This window comes from Martes martes, assembly GCF_963455335.1.
Source record: "Martes martes genome assembly, chromosome: 12".
NCBI classification, from domain to species: Eukaryota; Metazoa; Chordata; class Mammalia; order Carnivora; family Mustelidae; genus Martes; species Martes martes.
In genome coordinates, this window is record NC_137900.1 from 15874432 (window position 1) to 15902026 (window position 27595).

At 43.2% G+C, this 27595-nt stretch overlaps 1 protein-coding gene across 2 annotated transcripts in view; it reads left to right on the forward strand.

The window, feature by feature from the left end:
* Window positions 1–27595, forward strand: part of OSTF1 (osteoclast stimulating factor 1) — a 52654-nt gene that overhangs the window by 12254 nt on the left and 12805 nt on the right. For both annotated transcript variants that reach the window (XM_080819406.1, XM_080819407.1), the window contains exons 2-6: window positions 11481–11527; window positions 19759–19809; window positions 22915–22978; window positions 24683–24736; window positions 26637–26744. In XM_080819406.1, coding sequence (XP_080675532.1) covers window positions 11481–11527; window positions 19759–19809; window positions 22915–22978; window positions 24683–24736; window positions 26637–26744 — 324 coding nt within the window. The remainder of the gene's footprint in view (window positions 1–11480; window positions 11528–19758; window positions 19810–22914; window positions 22979–24682; window positions 24737–26636; window positions 26745–27595) is intronic.

Below are 27595 nucleotides of genomic sequence, written 5' to 3' on the forward strand. Positions count from 1 at the left end.
CGTCCTCTCTGGACCTCCTCCCTAGTTTGGGTTCTGTTGTAATTTGGGATTTTTTTTTTTTTAAGATTTTATATATTTATCTGAGAGAGAGAATGAGAGAGCACGAGATGGGGGAGGGTCAGAGGGAGAAGCAGACTCCCCGCGGAGCAGGGAGCCCGATGCGGAACTGGATCCTCGGATTCCAGGATCATGACCTGAGCCGAAGGCAGTTGCTTACCCAACTGAGCCACCCAGGTGCCCGGGACATGGGTTTTGGCAGAGTTTCTTGTATGTGCTGCAGAAAATTTGAATCCTTTCATTTCCTGAATGAGAGGAGCTCAGTTTCAAGGTTATTGCTTATTCATTGCTCTCTACTTAGTTTTTCCTGCTGTGTTTGATAATATTTCTCATTCATCCAGAGTTTGTATTAGTATACGAGAGCCTTCGTATTGAGTAGAAATAGAAAAATGCCCTTAGCTACAGCTCTGGCCCCTGTGTGTCTATCAGGTAAACTTCAAGTAAGCATCTTGTTTAAGCTTGGGTCTATGTCTCTAGAGAGTTTCTCTTTTTTTGTTCTTAGATACAGTGTATATCTTTGTCCCTACATCAGGTTTTAAAGGGATTCTGTTTTAAATAAAGGAGACATTTTTATCATCCTGTTGTCTTCCTGGCATGAGTCTTTATTAGAGGGCTAAGACCAAGGCCATTTTTTTTAAGCAGCTTTTTATTTCCTAAATACAACTGTAATTTTCCAGTGAATTGGGCGTTCATGAAGTCTGAAGTTTAAGCTTGTCCATTTATTATTTGCTCAAATTAAAAAAAATTCTCTTGAATTAAAAATAATTTCCAAGGCCATTTCTAGTATTTTGTATTCAGAGAGTGTTTCATTATTACCATGAGTACCAGATACCTAAATCTGAATAAATTCCCATTTGGTCTCTGGGCAGTGGTTATACACATAATTTAAATGCTCTGGCCTGCTGGTTTTTTCAGACTGTGAGTGGTGACCCAGTGGTAGGTCATGAAGTCTGTATAGTTTATCACGACTAGCATCTTTTTTTTTTTTTTTTTTAGGATTTATTTATTTTGGAGAGAGAGAGCGAGCACACAAATGAGCACAGGGGGTAGGGACAGAGGAGAAGAAGAGAATCAAAAGCAGACTCTCCACAGAACACAGAGTTCTTCGAGGGGACTCAACTCTCACAACCCTGAGATCATGACCTAGACCCGAGCCAAATCCAAGAGTCACATACTTAACTGACTCAACCATCCAGACACCCCTGTCATGACTTGCATCTCAATAAAAAAAGAAGGAAAGAGAATAGAGCAAGAATAGAAAATTTCAGAGGGGATCATTCAAAGTAAGGATAAGCATTTTTTTGTGAAACAGTGTTTCATTGTGTGTGTGTTTCCTAAGCCCTGATATACAATATATTTCTTAATGTGGGTCTCAGAAATATCTGAGAAACCCGTGCCCTTTCTGTGCTCATGTCCCTAGTCGGTGTTTCTCCCGCCTGGCCTCAGGCACGTGGAACTCTGTACTGTTTCCTCCACCACTCGTCCTGGTCTCCAGCCCTCTGGGTCCCTATTCTGGGTCTGCCCTGCCCCCCTTTATTGGCAACTCCTCTTATCCTGCCAGAAACAAAGTGGATGCCGCCTCTGGTTCAGCCTGCACTGACCTATGAGTTTCCCCACGGTCGGTACACTTCCCTCCACCTGAATTCTCACCCCTCTAAGCACAGTTGGCATTGTGGTTGCTAGTCTCCCCAGCGATTGTGTGTGTGTGTGTGTGTGTGTGTGTGGTGTGAGATCAAGGAGACAAAGAGGACTCATAATAAAAAAATACCCTGCTAGGGCGCCTGGGTGGCTCAGTCGGGTAAGCCTCTGACTCTTGGTTTTGGCTCAGGTCACAATCTCAGGGCCGTGAGATCAAGCCTCGCACCTGGCCCCGTATTCGGCATGGAATCTGTTTGAGTTCTCTCCCTTGCCTCCCCTCCCCATACACACATGCTCTCTCAAATAAATAATACCTTTAAAATATAAAAAAAATAAGAAATACCCTGTGGATAGAGTACAGATACCATGTAACTTACGTTTCAGTAGGGCATTAAAAGAAAACATGTTTTCCTGATAATATATGGAATTCTTATTCTTTATGGCCAACTGAGAAAATTAAGAAAATAAATGTGTTTCATGGTAGTATCACCCAAAGTAATTGTTGGCGTTTTGATATTTTCTTCGACTGTTTCTTCTATGCATATCTTCGTTTTGCACAGATGATCATAAATGTAATATTACTACCAGCCTTTTTTAAGTAACACTAAAGCATAATCACATTTCCAAAAAGCTGGGGTTTTTTTTTGTTTGTTTGTTTGTTTGTTTTTTGAGAGAGAAGGGGGCTGTGTGTGCGGGCTCTGGGGATGGGAGAGGGGCAGAAGGCAAGAAAGATTCTAAAGCAAACTCCCCAAGAGCCTCCCCCCGAAAAGCTGATTTTTCAAGATCACAATAAACCTTTTTAAATTACTGTTGTTGGACCTCTAGTCCAACATGTGTACACCTTTACATGTTCTGTTTTTTCTATAATTCTGTATTCATAGGTGCTGAACGTGGGCTGAATGTTTATGTGCCCCCAAAGTTCCAGTGTCGAAGCTCTAACCCCCAGCGTGATGGTATCTGGAGACAGGCCTCGAGTTTTGCATTAGGTTTAGAGGAGGCCATGAAGGTGGGGCCACGTGGTGGGGTTAGTGGTTTTGTAAGAGAGTCTCTCTGTGTGTCCTTGCACACAGGAAGGGCCGTGTGAGCATACGGTGGGCAAGCAGCCGTCTGCGTGCCGGGAAGAGGGTTCTCACCAGAAACTGAAGTGGGTAATATCTTGATGTTGGACTTCTCAGCCTCCAGAACGGTGAGAAATTAATGTCGTTGTGTTCAGGCCACCCAGTCTGTGACATTTTGTTATGGTGGCTTGAGCAGATTAAAGACAGTAGCTGTAGGGTTCAAAAATGACAATTTTAAACTCACATTGAATCCTTGAATGGTCCCTAAAAGGTATAATATTACACATCATGTTTTGTTGGCTTAACAAAAGCATGAAGATTTCTTGGCTGGGGTGTTGTAAATGTTAAATTCTCAGATCTAGAGGAATGGGATTTGGGTAAATGGCTGCCTTGATAGTGGGGATAAAGACGCAAGGAATAGCCCCCCCAAATTAGCTAAAGATTTGTAGCAGTTTGTAATAGCTAACACTTGTGGGCACAGGAAGTTTCTCAGGAACAGCACTCAGTGCTTTATATACATTGATTTGTCTCCCTAAATCCCAGCGTGTGGGCATCGAAAGCTCAGATCTCTGAGCCACATCCAGAGTTCAGAGCATGAGCTCTGAGTCAGACGGCCTGGGTTTAAACCCATCTCTGCCCCCCTTTTTAGCTGTGTAGACCCGGAGTAGCTACTTCACTTCTCTAACCTCAGTTTTCTCATCTGTAAAATGGGCTCCATACATAAAGTATTTTCGGCCCAGGATTACTTTGAGGATCAAATGAGTTGCGGCAAGTCAGCACTTTGTGTGGTGCCTGGCACATGGTAGGTGTCCCATAAATATGAGTTTAGATGGGTAATACCATTTTGGATGAAAGATTTTAGTGTCAGAGGATCTTCTGTTTCAACCTTGGGTGTGTAGATGACCAGTCATTTCACATAGGATGGGGCTGAGAACCACACTGCTTGTGGTCTGTGATGCTCCTATAGTCTGACTTGTTACCTACAGGAAAAGGGACCAGAGGAGAGGGGAATGCAGACTTTCTTCGATAAAGGTCCAATTGGGAAATAGTCTAGGCTTTGTGGGTCACAGATGGTTTCTGTTGGCAACAATTCAATTCTGGCATTGCAGAGCGAAAACAGCCATAGACGGTGTGCAAATACAGGCTCTGTTCCAATAAAACTTTATTTACGGACACTGCAATTTACATTTCAGATAATTTTCATGTGTCTTCAAATAGTAATATTCTTTGAGCCTCCCACTTGCCCCCAACCATTAAAAAATGCAAAACCGTCTTAGTTCCTGGGTCACAGAGTAACCAATTGTTGGCTGTCACGGGTCGGCCCTTGGGTTCATCTTGCCTTTTGCAAGAAAGTGGCGTGACCAGTGTTGCCTTTTCCAGTTAAATTCCGAGGACTGAAATAAAGATTTTTCTAACATTCTTTCCCGTGGGTCTCCTCAGAGTGACTTTGGAAGCAGTTTGTCTGGGAGTAAAAGGGACTTACAGGCCACTGCTCCCTCTCTAATGTTTAGCCAGTCAAGACATACATAGTTGACAATGAGCGTGTCATTTGAAATTTTGCTCTTTGGGACTTTTATATTAGACCACAAGAAGAAATAAAAATAACCAGCAGTTATGGCTCCTGAAGACATAAAAGTCACCACGTTTGCTGAAAGGCACTGAAAAAGTATAAGCAAAGGAAAAAATGGATAAGAAAGGCACAGTGTTAATAAACAGAACCCTCTTGTCAGAAAACACACTGGCTACTGTTTTTAACGAGCGTGCCATTCCTGCAGCTGAAATCAAGACACGTTTCAAATTCTTCAGTTTTTTTGGTTTTTTTTGGTGGTTTTCTTGGAGTGGGGTTGGATGAGGGAGGCAGCGGGGAAGAGGTGGTATTGGTGTAAGGAGGGATGGAAATATTATGTTCATATTCTTTTTTATTAGTTATATCCTTTAAGGTATATATGCAAATGGGATTCATTGGATTTGATTTTATTACTCCAAGAATAGAAGTATGAGGGAAGAGACTTACCCTTTACTTTGGAAACTCTTAGGCATTGCTGTGCTCACAAGATGGTTGTCTCTGCAAGGCTGATAGCCTCTGGGTTTTATCTTCAAGAGCAGTGTACTTTTGTGGAATGACATGAATAGAGATGTTCACCCAGAAGCCTGTTGTGAGTTAACCACCTCCTTTATGGGTGTTGGAATCCACAAAGCCCAGGGGAGCCCGTGTTGGCCCAACAGAGCACAGCTGTTTCCTCTTACCGCGCAGTCGAAATGATGGCCTTGACTCTTGGATGTTATCACAATCTGTTTTGGTTTTGAGCAGAAAACATCCTGTTTCATCATGCATGTTTAATAGAATCATTTAAATATGTCTAGTAGAAATAGCAATATTTTTATTTGCCCTGAGAATATTTGAAGGGGGTGACGGGTTTTTCATACCCATGGGGTATAAATCAAGAAGCGATAGTCCTTTCTCTTCGACAAATACGAGAACTCTGTGTATGTGGTAAATTCTTATTTTTCCAGGGTGTTCCCTTGTTCAAATAATTCTCTTCCTCTCCTTTCTTTCTTTCTTTCTTTTTTTAAGATTTTATTTATTTATTTGACAGACGGAGATCAAAGGTAGGCAGAGAGGCAGGCAGAGAGGCAGGCAGAGAGAGAGGAAGGGAAGCAGGCTCTCTGCTGAGCTAAGAGCCCGATGCGGGGCTTGATCCCAGGGCCCTGGGATCATGATCTGAGCCAAAGGCAGAGGCTTTAGCCCACTGAGCCACCCAGGCATCCCTTCCTCTCCTTTCTTTTCAAAAACTCCTATATTGGTTCAAACACTCTGGAGCAGCTGGGAGAATAGTAGTTTTTATATGCTAGCTGGATCTTGAAACCCATAAAGTAGAGGGAATATCACTCACTCTTTAGAGAGTCCTGTATAAATCCCTTATTTGATTTGATCAGATAGTGTAGAGGGATCATTTTCAGACTTTTTTTTGACTTTGCTCTTCAGGAAGGTATATACTTTATTTAATGGTCTGATACATACAAAAGTACACACACACACACACACACACACACACACGCGCGCGCGTGCGCGCGACCATGAACTTCACCTTAGCCTCAAATTCTTCATAAATCTGCCAGTCAGCTTCGGCTAACTGGTCAAATGGGGGAATGCCTCACTTCAGGGTTGGTTCTGGTACACCTAGACTTGAACTTGAACAAGGATTGTAGATTGCACAGGTAACTCTCCTGTCTAACCATGTAAGTAAGGCAAATAGGGCATACCATTTGGATTTGTTACCATAATATTTGCTTTGAAAAACAGGTGGATACTCTAAATGTAACTGTGGCGGTGTCCCCTTTTATGGTCTGTGTATGAAAATTCAGTCAACTGAGAGTATCAATTTCTGATTTTTATTGGAGAGTAAATATTGCAAACACTGACGATGGTGAGGCACTGAATTCTGTGTGTCTGAAAATGATGATATAAATATTAGAAAGTACAGGTGTAGATTGAGAATTAGCCTTAAGAGAGGACAGTTGCTAATAATTTGGGGAAAACCGTTGTCTCCTTTGTGGGATAGGCTTCACTTGAAGTTGCACCATCAGCATTAAGCAAGTCTTCAGGCCCAGAAGGTGAGAGGAGGAACGTCTTGACCTCACTGTTTCTGTCAGGGAGGAGCAGGCTTGCCAACTCTCTGGCAGAATCCTCACAGGCAACAGCTAGGCCGGCACCCGAAGATCTTGCTTTTACACAGACCTAATTTTTAAAGCATTTATTCAGTTTTGCAGAAGTCTCATCAGGCCGCAGTTGGTCATGCTAAGGAATTACGGCTCCTGCCCTTTTATGTCAAACGTTTAAAATGGGTCTGCCAGAATTTTAATAATAAAATTGTAATCGTAACGAATTTTTTCAATAACATTTCAGAATTCTTCTTGTTTCCCAGCAGTCCCTTCTGTAAAGCCATCTCTGGCTTCGGCAAATACTGATTTTCATATTTTGGCCATTTGGCAGTATGCCAAAAGGTGTATTTGGTAAAATTGCTAGAATAAACATGAATCTCTCCATCCATCTGTCCAGTCCCCCACGAAAGAATCTCACAAAACCATAATTATTTCTGTCATGTGCACTGTACCATGGTCATTTCTGTTCTATTTAATATTTTTGAAAGCCACTAAATCAGTTTCTTGATGTGCAGTTAAAAAAACGTTGAGACTCCCTGTCCTCTGGAGAGGGGGTGACACCATCCCGGAGGGGTCATTTTTGTATGTAGCATTTTATCCACAAAGGATGAGACGAGGGTTTCCTCGTTAAGTTCCTTTCCCAGAAATGTAATTTAAGACGTCAAAAGCATGTGAGGACTTCCAAACAAATGAGTGAATGTCACTGCCAAAGAATTTTCTCCAGTGGTCGTACCAGTTTAGACACCCACTCAGACAGTATGTCTGAGGATTCTAGTTGTTCTGTATCCTTCTGAACACTTAGCGTTGCCAGTATTTTTCATTTTAGCTGTCATAGTGGGTATGTAGTGGTTGTCGTGCCCATTTTATCTTTTATTTAATTTTTAATTTTTTTAAAGATTACTTACTTGAGAGAGGGAGCAAAAGAGAGTGAGTGAGCAGGAGTTGGGGCCAGAGGGAGAGAGAGAAGCAGGCTCCCCTCTGAGCAGGGAGCCCCATACAGGACTCGATCCCAGGACCCTGAGATCATGACCTGAGCTAAAGGCAGACTCTTAACCAACTGAGCCACCCAGGCACCCCCTGTCATGGCTATTTTAAATGAAGTCCTTCTAAAATGTCTTGGGCCTTCGAATGTCTTTAAGCAGAATGTAAACAAAATGGTCGATCTGTCGCGGATCACTAAGTTTGGGTATTTCGAATGGTCATTCCTTTTGCTGTTGATGGTATGTCCACTCATTGTAATGAGCGGTCAATGCTGTCATCGCGGCTCACTCTGCAGACTTCTCTACCCCGTCACAACAGAGGATCCACTAGACTGGAAACCGTATGTTTGAGTTTTTACATCCTCCTTCCAAGTGCAGTACCAGGGCCACAGGAGCCGCATGTGTACATATCTGTTGGCAGACTTCAGACACAGAAGAGTCTCGTACCCTTTGCCGGTGCAGGGCCCTGTCCCAGAGCCCCTTCCCGCTCTCTGCCTCGCCTGTTGCGGACTAGGATTCCTTTACTGTCACCGGGGTCAGCCTTCTGGTGTTTGGCTGCTGGCTTGTGCTCTCAGCCCTTTTCTGCAGGGCCGGGGTGGGGCTGCAGAGAAAAGGGAAGGGTGTGGCCGACTAGGTGAGGAGCCCGCAAAGGGAAAAGCAGCAGGCCCAGCTGCCCCTGGAGGAAAATGGGAATCTGCTTCTCTTGCTGACGTCAGGAGGCCTGTCCTCCTGAAACCCCAAATACCATTCACTCGAGATTCCCTGAAAGCATCGGACAAAAGACTGGGCCTCCTCCCGGTCTCCATTCAGGGTGAATTCCAGGGTGATGTCAGGGTGATGTCAGGTAATGCGTACAGTCGTCTCAGTTCCACGTTCTCCTTATCACGTCTCCAGGCTTCCATGAGAAAATGGTCAAGGTGGAGGGTGCCCGGAGAAGACATCTGACTTAGCCTCCCTACCCTCCCAAGAACACGGTGATTTTACATTTCTGGATCTGCCTCCTTTACATATATTTGCAGTCGATCAGTGCCTGCTCTTGATGATTCGTGATGTTTACGAATACTTTTTTACATGTCTGCCAGGACATTATGATAGAAACCCAGAGTACCCTGATTCCTTCCCTTCGCTGCTCCGTGTGAACCCCTGCCCCCCAGAGCAGTTACATTAAATATGATGTAAAAATGCTCAGTGAATTCTCTCCTATTATTACTCTCTTGAGAGACCATCCAGGGTTGGTAGACTGTAATCATGAAAGTCATCTGTTTCTCATCTGTTTGCAGTCCTTCCCTATCCTCTGGCTGTTTCTTTGGCGTTCATTCATTTCTGTTTGAGTCAGGGTTGAGAATTGAATAAATTAAGGCCCAGAACTTTTATAATATTAGGATTAAAAGGGAGTCTCACGAGGCTAATGTTCTAACATTAGTCAATAAGTAGGATAGTGGAGGTGAGAGTGTTTTCTACAGCTTCGCACAGAGAACGTTCCCTTGCGTAATGGCCTAAAAGAGTGGCCTGATGTTCAATGTGTAGTATAAGTCAAAATGTAAATAAATCTCCCACTTCCTTTTAGCTGCGAACATTTTAAGTTGGACAGTCACAAAAGATACAGTTACAAAATTCAGTGGCTTAGACACACTCCCCAATATTTATTTATTTTAAAGGATTATTTATTTATTTGAGAGAGGGAGGGAGAGGGAGAGAGAGAGAGAGAGAGAGAGAGAGAAGGAGCAGGGGAGGGACAGAAGCAGATTCCCCACTGAGCAGGGAGCCCAATGCTGGGGCTCAATCCCGGGACCCTGGGATCATGACCTGAGCTAAAGGCAGACGTTAACAGACTGAGCCACCCAGGCAACCCAAGTATGTTTTTTCATGTTCTTTAGCTTATATTGAATTTTATCTAAGTTCATTAAGTTCCTATTGGATCTAGTTTCCACAATTAGCCATACATAGCCCGTCTCATTGCTGCCATTCCCTCAAAGCAACAAGAAAGTTCTGTCATTATTGATTTTGGTCACCAGGATCTGCTTCCTTGTGTAACTCCTCTTTGGAAAGTTTGAAGTCATCCAGATAACGAATCTCCCCTCTCTCGGAGAGACAATCAGGTCAGCAGCTATCTCTCCTGGCAGCTCTTCCTTCCTTTTGGTGTTTCCTTTCTCAGGGCTGTGGCGTGTGTAAAAAACATACTCCAGAAGAAAAGAGGTTTCACATTTGCTTCTGCCTATTAACCTTCCTCCTAGAAGAGCAGGGAAGGAGTGGCACTAGAACTCAGATTGCAAAAATCATGTTTTTTTGCAAACATGCTAAGTAAGTCACAAGGGATCTGAGCAGGGGATTGACTCTATAAGGCATTTAGGAGGAAGAAATGATTGCCAACCCCACATCCCCCAAACCCCACCGTCTGCCATGAAAGTATCTGTTTTTATTGATTATAAAAGTAATACGTGCTGAACGTAATGAATATAAACGGTATTTGTAAAGTAGAAGGTTCCCCATAAGTCGGTGCTGTTCTTCGAGGGGTATATGTGCGTGTATATTGTCAACAGGAATGGAATGGTCCTTGGCATACTGTTCTGTAAGCTGCTTTTTTTCACTGAATACCTTGCAGGGTCTTCTCTACGTCAGGGTCTGCGGATCTGTCTGCAGCATTCTTAGGATGAGTCAGAGTTGATTTGCATAATCCCGTTCAGTGGACATTGTGGTCATTTCCTGTTTTCTCATATTCTAAACATACTTGGTTCCATAGGTAGCCACCAGCCACGTGTGGCAACTTAACTTGATTAAAGTCAAATAATGTTTAAAAATCAGTTCGCAGTCAGGCTTGCCACATTTCAAGTGCCCGGTAGCTGTACGTGGCTAGCACCGAGGAAGAACTTCCCCACCGTTGGGTGAAGTTATATTGGACAGTGCTGTTCTAAACTGCTGGTTTTCAGATTTTTTTTTTTTTCAAGTACATGTTTCCATTCCTTTATTCATCCATTCAACAAATGATTCCTGAGTGCCTCCTATGAGCCAGGCACTGTGCTTGGTATGTGGATGTCTCACTCACAAAACATAAATACCTGTCCTCATAATGCTTAACTTTCTACCAGCAAAATGTTTTGAGTGTTCACTCCCAATAGTTACATATGTATCCTTTTGTGTTGTTTTAAAGATTTTATTTATTTATTTGCCAGAGAGAGAGAAGGCAGAGAGGGAACACAAACAGGGGGAGTGGGAGAGGGAGAAGAAGGCTTCCCACTGAGCAGGGAGCCTGATGTGGGGCTCCATCCCAGGACCTTGGGAACATGACCTGTACTGAGACGCTTAAGGACTGAGCCCCCCAGACGCCCTCTCTCTCTCTCTTTTTTTTCCTATATGTAGGCTTTTTCCTACAGTTTGAATTTGTTTTTTTATTTACATACTCATTTACTAAGCATTTATGAAGTTCTTACTGTATGCTAGTGGATGCCAGGAAATTGAACAGGTCAGGGTTCCTGCTCTCAAATGAGACAGGCCAGCAAAGCATTTATTCTAACACAAGGTGTTATGGAAACGCAAGAAAGGGGCATATAACAAGAGAGCTTGTTCGCAAGAATGGAGGACAGCTTTCACGACCACCTCTTTGCTGAGTTACTGCACTGTTTTGGGACTTAATGGAATCACGTATTTCTCCAACAGATAACCGTGTTTCTCCATGGTATTTTCTTTTGAAAAATATAAAATTCTAAATCATCAGTTTAAGGATATTAAAACGCTGTTGACTGTCACATTAAATACCTCTTTATGTTAAACGCTTACCTTTTGATTTTTAAACTTAGATCTTAGGGTTGGAAGGGCTCTGTATAGGACAGAAACGAAGTCCAAATAATTTTGTAGCTCCTGTTTGAGAGGGGAAACAAATTCATCCCCAGGGATGTGTGTCGATTCATGCCTTCCTTTAATACATATTTACAAAATATCCTCTATGCAGAAAAAAAACATTTAATTCCAAAATAAATTTCTCACATGGGCTTTTAATTAGGGAATTCTGAAGACTATAATGGATAATATTTAGAGTAAACTTAAAATGAAAGAATTGATCATGTGTTGTTTATTCCTTCTCTTTTAGGGCAAGTTAAAGTGTTCAGAGCTCTTTATACATTTGAACCCAGAACTGTAAGTATTCAATTTTTAACCTCAAAATTGGCATAAAAACTTAAGATGATTTCATTTAGATACTTCCTCTGGCCTAAAAGGCCTCTCTTTTTTCTGATACCCATAAATGATTCACAGGGATGGATGGTCAGTCACTTCCCATGTAGTCCAGAGGTGTGAGAGCTAAGTCCCTTGGGTTGACCTGAAAGCGTTCCCCACCTTGAGGTCATGTAGTCCAGCCTATTTTGCCTTTTTCCCTAGGGTGATGTCACCCACTTCAGAAATCACCAAGTGACCCATGTGTGAAGCACATGACCTTGTCTTAGTCATCCTTCCCGTGAATCTCAACGCTGACCTTCCTCTTCTTCTGTTGACCCTTCACCTCAGCCCACCTCATAATGGCACCTTTAATCAACTCTCTAGAACAATTTTTTCTGTTTTTGCTCTTTCTGGTGTTCATCCATCCATCCACCCATCCATCCTTGGTTTAGTGAGCACTTACTATGTGCCAGACCCTGGCCCAGGCCTTGGGGACAGTGCCACGTCAACAGAAAGGGTGGCCCCATGGAGCTCCCCTCCCAGGGGGGGAGACAGACAGTAAGCAGACAAATGAACATGACTGTCAGGGCCTGATCAGTGCGACGAAGAAAAGTACAGAGGGTACGGAGCCAAAAGGTTCATGGAGAAAAGAGTTCTTTTCAGCAGGGTGTTCGGGGATGAGCTTTCTATAAAGGTGACGTTCGCGTGGAGGCCTGAGGGAAGTGAGAGAGCCGTGGGAACACCCCACCCAGGAGCATCTTTGGTGGGTTCTAGAAACAACAGGGAGGACAGCAGCTTAGAAAGTTGTGCATAAAGGAGAGGGAGGTAGGAGATGGGTTCAGAGAGCCTGGGAGGAGAGGGAGGGCAGATCACGTAGGGGCTTCGTCGGGGAGGACGGACGGCTTTGAGTCCGGGGTTGATCAGACAAGTTTTAGAAGAGCCACTCTCCTGCGGTGTGGGAAACCATCCAGCAGAGTGAGAGTGAGAGCAGAAATGTCCAGGCAGTTAGGAGGCAGAGGAGAGAGACTGAGCAAGGAAGCCCACCCTCTCTACTTCCCCGTCCTACTCACTACATATGGGAGCCTTTGTGCTGGGGGCAGCCAGCTTGCCACTGGCTTTGTCTGGGTTTGCCCTGGGCCCTGGCCTCCCCAGAGCCCAGCATCTCAGAAGGTAACGCAGACCCAGACGGTGCCAAGGCGTTGGCTTGCTGCCATCGGGAGGCAGCCGGCCCTCAAATTCCAGATCTCTGTGGCCATCTGTGTCCTCATCAGCCAGGCTGCAGAATTTGGCTGTGAGCGGGGAACGAGATCGATATTTGAAGCAGGGAGTACGCTGATACGGGATGTGCTTGTGCTCCGATGAATCCTCCCAAGACTTAATAAACAAAGTGTTCCTGGACCAAGAAAGGGGTGGGGTGGGTAGAGGTAGATCTCACGTTTTTATTCTCCTCCCGGGATGTTCCAGTGGCATCTGGCCTGTGTCGGGGGAGGCAGTAATGAACGGGCCGCGTGTCAGCTTGCTACGGCTACAGAACAAAGTCCTGCAGGCTCTGTAGCTTAACCAACAAAAATTTTTCTTAGAGCTTTGGAAGCAAAGAGTCACATGGAGGTGTGGACAGGGTTGGTTTCTTCCCGAGCCTCTCTCTGTGGCTTGTAGATGATTGTGTTCTCCTGGTGTCCCCAAGTGGGTCGTTTTTCCTCTGGGCTTGTCAGTTTCCCAGTCTGCTCTTCTTAAAAGGGCCCAAGTCCTATATGGGTTAGGGTTCACTTGATGACCTAATACTAATTTAATTACCTCTTTAAAGAGTCTGTCTCCAAATACTCTCAACATCCTGAGGTACTAAGGATTAGGACTTCACCGTATGAATTGAGCAGGGGGTGGGGCACAAAAAGGTAAGGAACTATGAGCCCCAGAAGTTGTCTTTGTGTTTGTCCCTTGCTCACAGGAGGGCTGTCATTTCATGCATCTGATTGTCCTGATCGATGGTTTCCTAGGTTGCAAGCCCCCTGAGGCTGGTGGAAGTGGGGGCTGGGGTGTGCACATCAGCTGCCATCCTGGGCTGGTCAGTGAATATATAATAGATCATTCTCTAAAGCCTCCCTCACTCTAGGAAGGAACCTGCATGTGCTCAGTTTGAGGCCAGACATGAGTCCTGACTCTCCCCCCAATATCCTTTTGGTCATCACCTTTGTCCTTTCTCGCTGACCTCCTCCTCCTTTGGTTCTCTTGTGCTTTTTCTTGCTTCTGGTCCAAGGACTCCAGCTTCTCCATTTCATCCGCATTCTTCTTCCTGATTGATTTTCCTAAAATGTGGCTTTGCTCCCATTATCTGCTTCACCTCTTTATTTGACTTAGGATAGAGTCCCCTAGACTCCAGCCTGTTTCCGCCCTGCAGTCCTCTGCTCCTTTCCCTTCTTAGACCATTCTAGTCTGGATTTGATGCACAGCAGAACCCATCTCTGAACCCTTTCTAGACTCATAGTATTGCCCCTCTCTAGGCTCTAATAACATATTTCCTCTTCCATAAAGACTCTCAGATTAACCCAGCCTAGAATGGGTTGCCTTTTACACTTGGCATTTCTGTCCAGCTCCCCATAACACGTGTCTGGGTCGGGGGCAGAACACAGGGCTGTTCAGAGCTGGCCGTAGGTTTTAGGACCCACTCTGCCTCTTTAGCATCTGTGTGACCTGGGAAATTTGGGAATTCCCTAACTTCTGCACCTTGGTGTGCTCCTCTGTCAAGTGAGAATAATAATAATCTCATGGGGTTTTAATGCAAAGTAGGTGATTAATGTGTGAAGCTGCTGTTACTGTTAAGAGGGGTAGTGGTTACTGTATTATAGACATTTAGCTAATAGTTTTGGTGGGTTGACATTGATTATTTTAATTCACCTCCAGTTCTGCTGCAGGATGGAATTCTCTACTATTTTTTTTTTTTAATCTTCGTTATTGGGGTGCCTGGGTGGCTCAGTCGGTTAAGCATCTGCCTTCGGTTCAGGTCATGATCCCAGGGTCTTGGGATTGAGCCCCACGACTGGCTCCCTGCGCAGTGGGTGAGTCTGCTTTTCTCTCTCTCCCTCTGCCCTTCCCTCCTGCTCTTGCTTGCATTCTCTTTCTGTCTCTCAAATAAATAAATAAAATCTTTTAAAAAGTATCTTTGTTATTATTGAATGTGCAGGAGGAAAAAGGTATTTAATTAAATTCACTAGGGTTTTTAAAGAGTCCATATTTAAATTTTTTTTTTTTTTTTTTTTTTTAATATCCCTGGTCCCAGGGATCCTCAGCTGTGGCACAGGCTGCTAATCCATCCAGGATGTACTGCGTGCTCAGTAATGAGTATCCCGCACCTGCCCCCACAGTCTGCCGTTTCCCACCTCCCCTAGATGAAGATGTTAAAGGGGAGGTGGCTGGCTGGGCAAATAGCCTCTAGCTCCCGGCCCTCCTTGCTGCTTAAGAGCCTGTGCTAGACTAGTTACTCGATGTTTTGAAAGTCATCCCAGTGCTAGTTTAATTTTAGATTCTTTTTCTGAATAAGGAGTTCTGTTGGGCGATGCGGGAAGCTCAGTTTGTCTCTCTCTCCCATCTCCCCCAGTAGCCACCCCGACAGGATGGATGCGAACCTGGCCTCTTCAAAGTCACTGGGACCAGGCAAGATGCAAGGGCTGAGCTGGCTTCTCTGGGACACTTGCTGACAAGTGCGGCACCCCAGGAAGGCCTGGGTCCAGCTTTTAGCTGCTCTTCTCTCCTCAGGGGATAGGGCTGGCAATGCCAGCTTCAGTCTCGGCAGTCTATGGGGCAGCAGAAACACTGGGCAGTTTGTTACTTCTGGTTCTTCCTGCCAACCCATTTCTGTTCAGTCTTGCTTGAAGGCAGGGGAGTCCTGGTGCCACCCATACATGTTTGGTTCTTAATTCTTGCTCAACCCCTAGTCCAATAAAGTCTTATACAGAGATCTGGCTGGACTGGATAGACCAGTGTCAAGATGCCCCAAGAGAGAGGGTACAGCATTTTCTGTGTGTTGGTGGGGTATTGAGTTCTAAAGGGAAAGCAGCAGGACACCACTCTGTCGTGTCACGTTTTCTGGGCCTCACTAGGTTTATCACACTCTGCGGAGAGGAAGGAACCCTAGAATGGGACTCCAAAAGCTGAAGCAGGAGCCCAGCCCTGCCACTCATTCACTGTGTGGTTTGTGGCAAGTTCTTCAGCACCCCTCTGAGCCTGGTTGTGAAATGGAGATGATACCCGTGTTTCAGCCCTGACCTAATTAATGGGTTGTCATGAGGATTAAACGAGGTTAAGCATGCTTTGCAAGTGTAAGGGGTTGCTCTTTCTTTCTGTTGTACTGCATCATGTAGGGATGGGAGTAGCGGCAAACCACAGATGCTTTCCATGGCCACCACCTTTTAACCTGGTTTTGATACCGTGATGACCAGTAGTGGCTATACAAGACCCTTCCATAAGAGAGAAAGCATAGGTGCTGGTGAAGATTCCAGACGCTAACTGTCATGGTGCAAGTCTAGTGTCTACCACATACCTGCTCTATGGCCTTGGACAAGCTTCTCATCTACAGGGTGGTGATAAGAGTAACACCCACCTCATGGGGTTGCTGGTGAGGATTAAATGTGTTAATATTTGTACATGTCCAGGCTAGTGCCTGGCAATTTTGTAGTCCTATAAAGTGGTAAATAAAAACATCCACAGAAAATTTGATTTGTAAAAATATTTTTATCAGTTCTTGGGGTTCCAGGTTGACACATCTGAAAAGTTTCATAAGGATGTTATAGTCTCTAAAATTTTTCATAAAATATATTTTTTCATAAACCAACTGAACGAATGCCTTGGGAATTACATGTTACCAAGAATATATGAAACAGGAATGAGAATATATATTACCAAGTTTGTACTCATCGCTCTAACATTCCAGTGGCCAACAATTTGCTTGTCCTGATACCTTGTGGTTCTTCAAGGAGAGGGGAAAAGAGGAATGTGGTTGAAAACCAAAGAACAATCTAGAAATAAAGTGCTTGCTTGATTGTGTCACTGTTTTCCCATTTCTGCTCTGTGAATATAATGCCAGGAATTTAAAAGTAGACCCTCATCAAATCATTTACATTAAGTGCCCTACAAGCGGTTTCTTAATGGGAAGTGTGAATATTGTAGGTAAAATCTATTTAAGTTCTAAAATCATGAAAATGACCTTATTATCTACACAGCTAGTAACAGTGTGAAGAATTCGGTGGCTAGGTTTGGAAAAACTGCCCCTGGTTCCTTTGGAAGAAGCTATTTTATGGGCAATAGCATTGTCTGTCTAGGAGCTATTGATTAAAAAGAAAAACTGTCCACTCTCCTTTCTTAGGGTTGAAAAATAGTGAGACCTTTTTTTCCCCTGACTGAAATCGACGGCCGTTGTCCTCCTCTCAGCTGAAAAAAAAAGTCTCACCTAATAGGTGGCTTGTGGCAGGCACCAGTGTTTGAACAACAGCCATTATTTTAAAAACCAAAGCAGCACTGAGAAGTATCGAAATGACGGTGTCGAATGACATTTTTCCAAATGAGGCGTTTTACCAAACCGCAAAGGACGAGAATTACCTAAAAGACAATAAGAATTATAACTGTTCTGGGTTTTTTATTGCCTCTAAATGTATTTTATTTTTTTATTGCCGTTTGAAAAATTGAGGTAAAAATTCACATAACATAAAATTCACCGTTTTGAAGGGAACAGTTCAGTGTCATTCAGTAAATTTACAATGTTGTACAACCCCCACCTCTATCCAGTTCCAAAACATTTTCATCCTTCTGAAAGAAAACCCTATACCCATTAAGCACTTACAGTCCATTGTTCTAGGTTTTTGTTTTTTTGTTTTTGTTTTTTGTTTTGTTTTAATGAGAAGGATTCATCACAGGGATTTTTGTTTGTGTGTGCTTTTTTGAACCTGTTTGTTCGGTTCCTTTTCAAAACACACCTTTTTGGTTCAAGGGTGAATGAACTTACTACGTGTTGAAATTTAGGCAAACTTGACTTGTGGTTTTAAAAGGAGGCCAACACCATAAGTAGATTTTTAACTTCCGTGAAAGCCCCTTGCTAGACATAAGTGGCAAGGTTAGGTCTTGGAGAGGGATGGGGTAAGATGTGCTTTGGATGACTCCAAGACCAGAAAGATCTCTTCAAGATGTTGCACTCTTTCGAAACTCTGGGAAACACAGAGTCCCTCCAGAAAAACGCCAAGCTTGCACATGTATTCTGTTTTCCTTACTTCTTTACATTCTCCTCATTCTCTCCTCCTAACCCGTATTGTCATCTCAAGGAGACACAGTCAAAGGGTGTTGAAATTGCCAGCGAAGGTGGACCCTCCTATTACAGGGATGGCCACTGGGTCCAGCTGGGGTGCTGGGTGGGCGGTATGAACCCTTTACGGCCTCACTGGGAGTGATCCAGTTTGCAGCAGTGAAATATTAAAAAAAAGTAGTTCGTTTCCCTAGTCACTTTCTATATCTATTAAACATTGGTAGTCTGTTGATCATAGATCATCAGAACATGAAAGAAAAGGATTAGAGGGCTTTACTTTTTTTGCCTTAAATGCCTATTTCTAATAATCTTAAAAATCTATGTCATTGAGTCTACATTGGCTCAATTAATTTTGCAAAGCTTGTGCTGTGTGTTAAGTCTAGATTCGGCAAATGCAACAAATACTTCAGGAGGTACCTTTTAAAGGAACTAGGCAGGGCACCTGGGTGGTTCAGTGGGTTAAGCATCTGCCTTCGATCCAGGTCATGATCTCAGGGTCATGGGATGGAGTCCCACATCAGGCTCCCTGCTCAGCAGGGAGTCTGCTTCTCCTCCTATCTCTGTTCCTCTTACTACTCATTTTCTCTGTCTCTCAAATAAATAAATAAAATCTTTAAAAAAATAAAGAAACTAAGCAGTTTTTTAGTATCATTAATTACCATTTGGTAATTTTTATATTTGAATGCGTAATGTGCCTAAGTATTTATGTGTGTGGTTGGTTTCAGCATGGTGTAGCTGATATAGTCTTCATTTATATTCAGGAGGAGATAGTTATAATAATACAGATCAGGCTTAGAAACTAAATAAATTAGTAGCTCAGAGTCATATTTGCCACCGTGGTCTGTAACAGAGAGGAGATAAACAAATGGAAAAATCAGTCGATGAAATTATTTGAGTTTTATTTGTATGGAACAGTAACTATAATCAGAACTATCAACGCCTGTTTAAAAAACATTTTATTTTTCCAATCCAAATTATGAAAGTAACACATGCTCATGATAGAAAATTTGGAAAAATTTTTCTACATATTTCATATTTCATACATAATTGTGATCTTATCCTACATCAAATTCTGTGCTCCACATTCTTCATTCAACATGACAACGTGAATATTTCCCAGTATCTGAAACTTGATCCTAAATAGGCAAGGTCCTGTATACTTACAGAGTTGTGCTGGTAAGCGTTAATGTCGTGATAGAAAAAAGATGCTTATTAAAGCTCGTGGCTGTATTCAGAGCATTTGCAGGACAAGCTGAGTGCATGTTGTCTGTGTGGTCAGCTAAGCCCTGAGAGCTGCTTACGGTCTGGACCGACTGAGTTACTGCTTCCTGTTTTCCCCACTCTTTAGCCTTATTAATGGTTGAATTACATATTAACTATCCTTATATAGGAAATGTTCATTCTCTCTGGGCATGAAAAGATAGGATAGTTGCTTTCTCAAAATAAGCAGGTAGCAGATGTTGATCTAAAAGTATATTTGAGGACTGAACCTAATCCCTTAGACAAGAGCCAAGCTCCTAGCTATTTTGCCTGGTTTAAAATTCTAGACATTTATCCTCTTATGAAAAAATGTGTATCACCTCTTAGACTTTTTATGAGAAAGGTTTTATCAATATTTTATTTTGATGGAGAATGCCCTGCTTTCATTGTGAAAGAATATAGGATATGTGCGTAGGGGGAAATCTTATATGTCACGTATGCAATTCTTTGAAGTTCATCACGGGAAAAATTTAGCTTTCTATACGTATGCTAGTTTGTCAGTAATGTTTCGTTAAGTGGTCTGTGTGCAGATTTAAGTATCTAAAAACCACATTGTCTGTAAGGTACTTTAGTATTTGAAATTCATGTAATTATTAGCATCGTCATTATATTCTAATTCATGAAAAATCACATGAAGTCAAACTGTGTATATTTTTTTTTCTTTCAGCCAGATGAATTGTACTTTGAGGAAGGTGATATTATCTACATTACTGACATGGTAAGCCCAACTAATATTTTGTAATACTGCATATGAACTAAAGATACATAAGACTATTCTGTGTAGCTGTAATATTGCACAGTATTTAAATGTTTATCTGGATAGAAATACGTATTCCCAGGTTTGTTCATTTTAGCACAATTTATAATAATAGCATAAAATTAGAGGTAGCCCTTATGTCCACCTGTAGGAAGATAGTTGAATAAGTTTTGGTATATCCACAAACAGAGTTTTATGCATTTATAAAAAGGAATGAGCAATATCTCTAAATGCTATTATGGAGTAATTTAAGTGAAAAAACTCAAGGTAAAAAAAAAATGTGAACAGTATGCCTTATTTACCTAAGAGAGGTGATATGTATAACTGTTTTCTTCAGTTTAAAACAGAAGGTCAAAGGAGGAATCATCGAGTAAAATTTTAAAAATAGTTTCTTCTATGTGAGGGAAGGCATATAGGGTAGAGGAAACATGGAATAAAACCTTTTAAAAAAAATCACACCTTGTTTTGGAGATCTGACTTTGGAGTCATATAAACTTTTGCATAGTTATGAAATGAAATGGTAAAAAAGCAGTCCTTGAAATTTAAAAGCAGAATGAATCAAATGAAGTTAGTTATACCCCGGGGAATTGGCATAACCACACCGGAAGGAACTGTTCCAAGTGACTTTAAAACTCAGTAGTTCGATGGAACATCTCCAGTAGAATGAACATGAAGGACAAAAAGGGCTGGCAGGAAGAATCACTATACCCTGGTTTCAGTCATGGTCCTGTAGCAGAAGCATTGGCGTTTCTGTGCTGAGATTGCTGCATTGTATTGTGGTTGAGAGCAAATGAGTCATTAGGTCAGTGATACTGACACGGGGATTTTCAGCTGGCAGGAAAAGGTACACAGATGTAAGATCAAGGAGGTTAAATGAAAACCCCATAGCTCTGCATCTGTATGGCAAGTACGTTGTACTTCATCTACAATAAAATAAAAATAGGTCCTGCTCTGTCCTTTGTAAAGGCCTAGAAAAAAAATGACCAGCCTAATAATATTATGTTATTCTGCATTCAAAGGAACAAGGCTCTGTTGAGAAATACCTGTGACCGGGTTGGGGCCAGCAGAGGTACAAGATAATCTGAAAACGCTGTTATTAGAACGCAGGGAAGCTGGGGCACCCAGGTGGCTCAGTCGGTTAAGCGGCTGCCTTTGACTTGGGTCATGATCCTGGCGTCCTGGGATCGAGCCCCACATTGGGCTCCCTGCTCAGTGGGATTCTTCTCCCTCTCTCTCTGCCTGCCACTCTCCCTACTTGTGTGCGCTCTTTCTCTCTCTGGTCAAATAAATAAAATCTTAAAAATATAAAATTCAGTTAAATTTAAAAAAGAAAGTAGGAAAGCCTCCAAAACAAGGGTCACAGTAGAAAGACAGGAATGAAGTTGAAGAGGCTGCCACTAGTCAAGGATAGGAAAATTTGAGCAGTTAAATAAGGCAGCAATCCCCTAGAATTGAAGGACATTTACGGTGTTTAAACCCATGGGCTGTCAATGATACTTCCAAAAACCCAAGCATCCTTCTTCACCCTGAGCAGATGCTAGGGAACCAACGTTTTATTCAGTTCAGTTAGGGAAAATCATGAGTATTGATTCTGCCTTTTCTCTATGAACTTCATCTCTGGGTAACCTGAGACTCGGTGAGGGAAAATTGTTCTTTAAAGAGATACTCTGATTGTTTAAGTGAGAAAGAAGTGATAGAATGTTACCATTTTGTAGCTCCCAGGAAATAATGGATCCAGCTGGTGCTCTTCAGTGACTAACTAACCTTACAAAAAGAGAGACCACAAGACATTATGTGTCTAGTGATGGAAGAAATCGATACTACCTATAAAATAGTCTTGCCCAGAAAACTGAATCTGAATCTAATTAAGCCTCTAGAACTAACAACCAATTTATAGGCAATGGGGGACCAAAGGAACACGTTTTTGGTAACACGGAGAGGGAACAGGCAAAATCCAGACTGTTTGAAACTCAGCGGACCAAATAAACTGCTTCCTTCAACAAGTGTATAATGAAGGAATGAAAAAAAAGATGGAAGAAACCTATATACTAAAAGAGACCAAAGAGGCAAATCAATCCATCATGTTGTATGGCCCTTACTTGGATTCTAAATTGTGGGACAACTAGAAGAGTTGAATATTGATCTACATATTTGATGATATTAAGGAATTGTTGAAATAAATTTTAAGCAATGATAATGGTTATATGTCTTTGGAAAAAAATCCTCATCTTTCAGAAATATGTACTGAAATACGTACAGGTGAGCTAATACAATGTCTGCTGTTTATTTCAAAATAATCCAAAGGGGAGGGAGGTTGTGGGTTAGATATAGGAAACAATTCGCCCATGACTGAATAATTTATGCAGGTGGGAGCTGAGTTTATGTAGGTCCATTATCCTGTTCTTCCTACCTTTTATAGGTCTGAATTTTTCTAAAATAAAGTTTCCCTCCAAATGAAACTAAAATAAAGAGATGTTTAGGAAAAAAAAAATCTTCCAACTACGAGAAATTAGACTCTGGACAAAAAAATTCTGTGGATAGTTTAGCTATAATTGTTTTCTTCCCTTTCCCATGATCTCTGATGTGTGTGGTTGTTGAGGGTCCATGATGAAGTGTATTGTGTGTGTCCCAAGCCGATTGGGGTATATTTGTACTTTAATGAGAGCGGGAACGGGTATCCGTAACTAGGGGGTGAGGAAACTTGATGTGACTGGGGCCGATGGACATTCTGTAGAACAGGGGAGACCATGAGCCAGATGTTTTTTTTTTTTTTTTTTTTTTTGGTTTGGTTTTTGTTTGTTTTAAAGATTTTATTTATTTATTTATTAGAGAGAGAGAATGAGCGGAGCGGGGGGCAGGGTGCGGAGAGGGAGAGGGAAAAAGCAGGCTTCCTGCTGAACAAGGAGCCTGACTGATACGGGGCTCGATCCCAGGACCCTGGGATCATGACCCGAGCAGAAGGCAGATGCTTAACTGACTGAGCCACCCAGGCGCCCCGAGCCAGATGGTTTTAAAAGTGATTGAATATAAATTTGGTGCCACTTAATCTAACTCTTCTTTCACTAGAGTGATACCAATTGGTGGAAAGGCACGTCCAAAGGCAGGACTGGTCTCATCCCAAGCAACTACGGTAAGCATGGCTGGGGTGGTTATTACTTTGTTTCTACTCTGTGGAATTTCAGTGTTGTAGTTCCTGAAGCCTTTCTGCTTGCTGCCCCAGCTGAGAAATCAATGGAGTCATTGCCAGGATAGAACATTTTGTACTCCATGAAGCTCTCCTTAATAAAAGGGGGAATATGGGCACTGGAGGCACTTGAACTTGACTCTTTGGCTTAAGAAAACGCATTGTCGCACTCTCAGTAGAATACCAGGTTTCCAAGGAAGTGCTATGGCTTTCCTTTATCTAGCTCTTAGCATGTTGTTTTTTGTTTTTTATTTTTTATTTTTTGTTTTTTTCCCTTTTCCTTTGCTGTTAAACAAAACCTCAGGTGGTTTCTTAGCCTAGCCCTTTCTCTGGTGACGGAGGGACCTTGCCTTGTTCATTCATGTCTGAGGCGGTTGTATTCACTAGGTGGGTGTCCAGGCAGTGTGAGGAGCTTGGGGAGTGAGAGGTGGCCTCTGCCTTGAAGCCGCCATCCGTTGGAAGAGGGGCAAACAAAGTAATTCTGTAGAAAACGGCAAAGTAGGTAAAAAGAGCACGGGATGGGTAAACGGGGTTTTAATCCTTTTTCTTCTGCTTCTTAATAACAAGGGGCTTTAGTGAAGGCCCTTGTCCGCTGTCCCTGGGACTGTTTCCCCATCGTGTCATGAGAGGTTTGATTTCAGTCACTTCCAAGATTCCTCTTGACTTCAGCACGGGATGAGTCTCGAGACCAGTGGGGGCTGGCGTCAGGCCCAGTTCCAAGCACTGGCACAGGACTTAGAAAATTTCAAGGAAGAAACTGTTGCAAAGTTCTTGGGGAGCGAAGAGGGCGAGGGGAAGGGAGGGGAAGTGAGAGCTGAGGTCTGGGGCCCCACGCAGGGGCCCGGCTTGCCCTGGTCTAAAGGTGATACCATTCTGGGTTAAAAAAAGACTTGAAACATTTCTACTCTCCTCCAACCTTTGCGCTCCATTTCCAGCGAGTCGCAGACAGTGAGCATGTAAAATGCTCCCCCTGTTGCTTTGCACCTCCGGTAGCCAAGGGCATGTCCCGTTTTAGCTCTTTATGGCGGGAGGGCGCGGGTCTGACGTCTGTTTTGAACCGCAGTCTGCATGTGGTCACTCCTGCTGATCGTGGGACAGCAGAGAACACACCTTCCTCAGAGGCAGGTAGGGATGCTGCTCGCCCTTTGTAAATACGGGAAGTGAACTCTTTCCCCCTCATGCGTGCCCCCCACACGCACACACACAAGGGAAACAGTTATTTTCGGCCATCTTCGAAGTCGGGTGTTTTACAGAATGTGCAGATGAACATCGAATGGTTTCCTTCGCATTTCTGTGACTCAGTTTAGGACAGACTTGGGTGTGCTGGTATGCAGGCTGTCTGCTTGTTTTTGCTCATCCTTGCAGTTCATTACCGTGTGTGGCTTTGTTTATACACCAGCTCCTTGCCGTGGTGTTGTCTTACTGCTCAGTTTGGTTTCATTTGCAAATAATTCAGCTTCTTTTAAAGCAGGAAGCATTTGATTTTCTGCTGTTTTTTTTTTTTTTTTTAATCTGCACCCAAAGGGCTGCCACGTGGTGAAAAGCCCTGGCACTCGGGGAACCGGGGGGCTGCGAAGTGGCTTCAGGGGGTCATGAGTCATCGGGGTGGCACCCTCAATGTTGCCTTTGCTCTTTCTATTTTCAATCTAGTGGCTGAGCAGGCAGAATCCATTGACAATCCATTGCATGAAGCTGCAAAAAGAGGTAGGTGTGATTCTTTTTGATTGAGATACACAGTAGAGCAAAACACAGATTTTAATTACATCATCTGATGGCTTCTGACTGGTATATACACCCGTGTTGCCAACACCCAGAGCAAGATCTAGAACACTTGTGTCATCCTAATATGTTCCCATTCCAGTTAAACCCCCGTGTCCTCCAGAGGCGATCTCTGTTCTGCCTTCTATCACCCTCGAGAGAGAAAATGTGATTAATTTTTTTTTATTTCCTTAACTAAGTCCTACACCCCCGTGTAGGGCTCGAACTCACAACCCCAAGATCAAGCATCACATTCTCTACCAACTGAGCTGGTCGGGTGCCCCTGTGATTTTAACTTTTAAAATGTCAGCCACCAAACACTTTTGAGTCCTTTATTTAGTCTGTGCTCAGTGGCTGGTGGAAAGGCATTGCCTGTGACTCTCGGAGCCGAGTCTGGCCGGGGTGCCATGTGTGTAACAGATCATTACAAGATGACGTCAGAAGAAAAGCAGTTGAAGTATGTTTAAGTTAAGCAGGTTATAGAGGCCACAGTGAGTAACCAGAGGGCAGGAGGGTAGAGACTTCTTGTGGGCCTTAGCATTTAGGAGAGTGTTGTTGTAGTGCAGGTGTGTGGGATGAGGTTGAGGTTAGGGAGGGAGGGAGCAACAGGGATGGGCCTTGGTCCCACACATCTGTGGTTTCCTCCTCCAAACCCTGAGATATTCGGCAATGCCTGGAGACATTTTGACTGTAGACTTGGGGATGCTCCTGGCACCTTTTGGGTAGTAGATGCTGGGGACATTGCCGAACTTGCTACAGGGCACCGGTTAGCCTCACAGCAAGGAATTCTGCAGCCCCGCCATCGAAAGGGCTGCTGTTGAGAAACCCTGCCATAGACAAGGGGAGTTGTTAATAAGTCCTCGGGGCGCTCTCTTCCATTCTATTCCAGATCTTTCTGATTTTTTTAATGATTTTATTTATTTATTTATTTATTTATTTTTAAGATTTTATTTATTTATTTGTCAGAGAGAGAGCACAAGCAGGCAGAGTGGCAGACAGAGGCAGAGAGAGAAGCAGGCTCCCTGCTGGACAAGGAGCCCAATGTGGGACTCGATCCCAGGACGCTGGGATCATGACCTGAGCTGAAGGCAGCGGCTTAACCTGCTGAGCCACCCAGGCGTCCCTGATTTTATTTATTTATTTGAGAGAGAGAGAGAGCATTAGAGGGGAGAAGGTCAGAGGGAGAAGCAGACTCCCTATGGAGTTGGGAGTCTGATGTGGGACTCGATCCCAGGACTCTGGGATCGTGACCTGAACTGAAGGCAGTTCCTTAACCAACTGAGCCACCAGGTACCCCAGATCTTTTTGAAATGTGAATGTACAAAAGGAAATCATGGGTTTAGAATGGTGGATACGTTAGAGAACTGCTAAGCTGACATTTAAAAAATCATTAGTACCTGAAATGAATATTACACTCTTTGTTAAATAACTGGAATTTAAATAAGCCCGTAGAGACCCTGGGGAGCTCTCCTGCCTTTTCTGTCCAAGGGGTAGAAAGACAGTGCCCGTGAACCAGGAAGCAGGCTCTTACCGGACACTGAATCTGCCAGCACCTTGACTCCGGGCGTCTCAGAACAGTGACAAGTAATTTGTGCTGTTTAAGCCCTTCCGACCCTCCCCCTACTCCACTCCCAAGTCACTGTCAATGCTTTTCATTAATAAACTGGAAGCGAAAATGTACCATAATGAATGCATTGTGGGTTGGGGATTAATTTCAGACTTGCTGACGAATCCATTGTAGATGGGAATTTGTGGAGGATGAAATTGATTTTGAAGCGAAGCAAAGCAAAACAAAACAAAGCAAAAACCTTTTTCTCGTGTTTTTATCAATGTGAAATTTTTTCAGGCAACTTGAGCTGGTTGAGAGAGTGTTTGGACAACGGAGTCGGCGTTAATGGCTTAGACAAGGCTGGAAGCACCGCCCTCTACTGGGCCTGCCACGGGGGCCATAAAGGTACTAGCTTCCGTGTGCTGTCCTCACCGTCCACGCTACCGAAACTATGCACCGCAGAGAGGAGACGGATTTACAGAAATGAAAAAACAATCGATTCTTTTCAAGTCCTTTAGAACTTCGGCCAAAAAGCCTTGTTCCTGGAAGGTCTGGGAAGCAGTAGGTAGAGTGCTCACTGCATGGACCTCCCTCACTTGAAAGCCTGGAAACTTCCTTTTCTCTCCCGGGCTTGGAAAGGTTACAGGAAAACAATAGTCATGTAAAAACAAACACCACGATCTGATCTTACGGAAGGACGGGGCAACAGGGACTCCTCCGGCTCGGTTGCTCCCAAGATACGCTTTCTTGATTTACGTTTTAAGTTGAATGCACGCTGTTAGATGTAGGGGAAGGACAGCATTTGCTTAAGTCAGTGATGGAGTCGGTAACCTTCTCAGTTACAATCGGTAATAGGACAAGTGGAATTTCTACATCTGTTTCAGCCTGACCTACACCCATTTACCTCTCCCTACAACACACACACACACACACAAAACAAACACAACAACCAGAAACAGAGCATCCAGCAGATCAGATAGCAGAGCCAAAGGAGAAGTTTCTGGCTGTTTCCCAAAAGGAAGCCAATCTTATTTTAGCTAATGAACACAGATTAGTTAAATGAATATAAAGTAGCACAGCAAATGTAGAGATATTTCTACAGTGGTTGCTGTGTCAAAATGCAGAAGCCAGATTATCTGAAAACAACTTTTCCCTAGATAATTCTCCTTTTTAGGTTCTTAAGTCCTGTACTTCCATACATATAAACGATTTTGTTATACAGATGTTCTTGAAGATTCTTCTAAAGAATCCTCTCT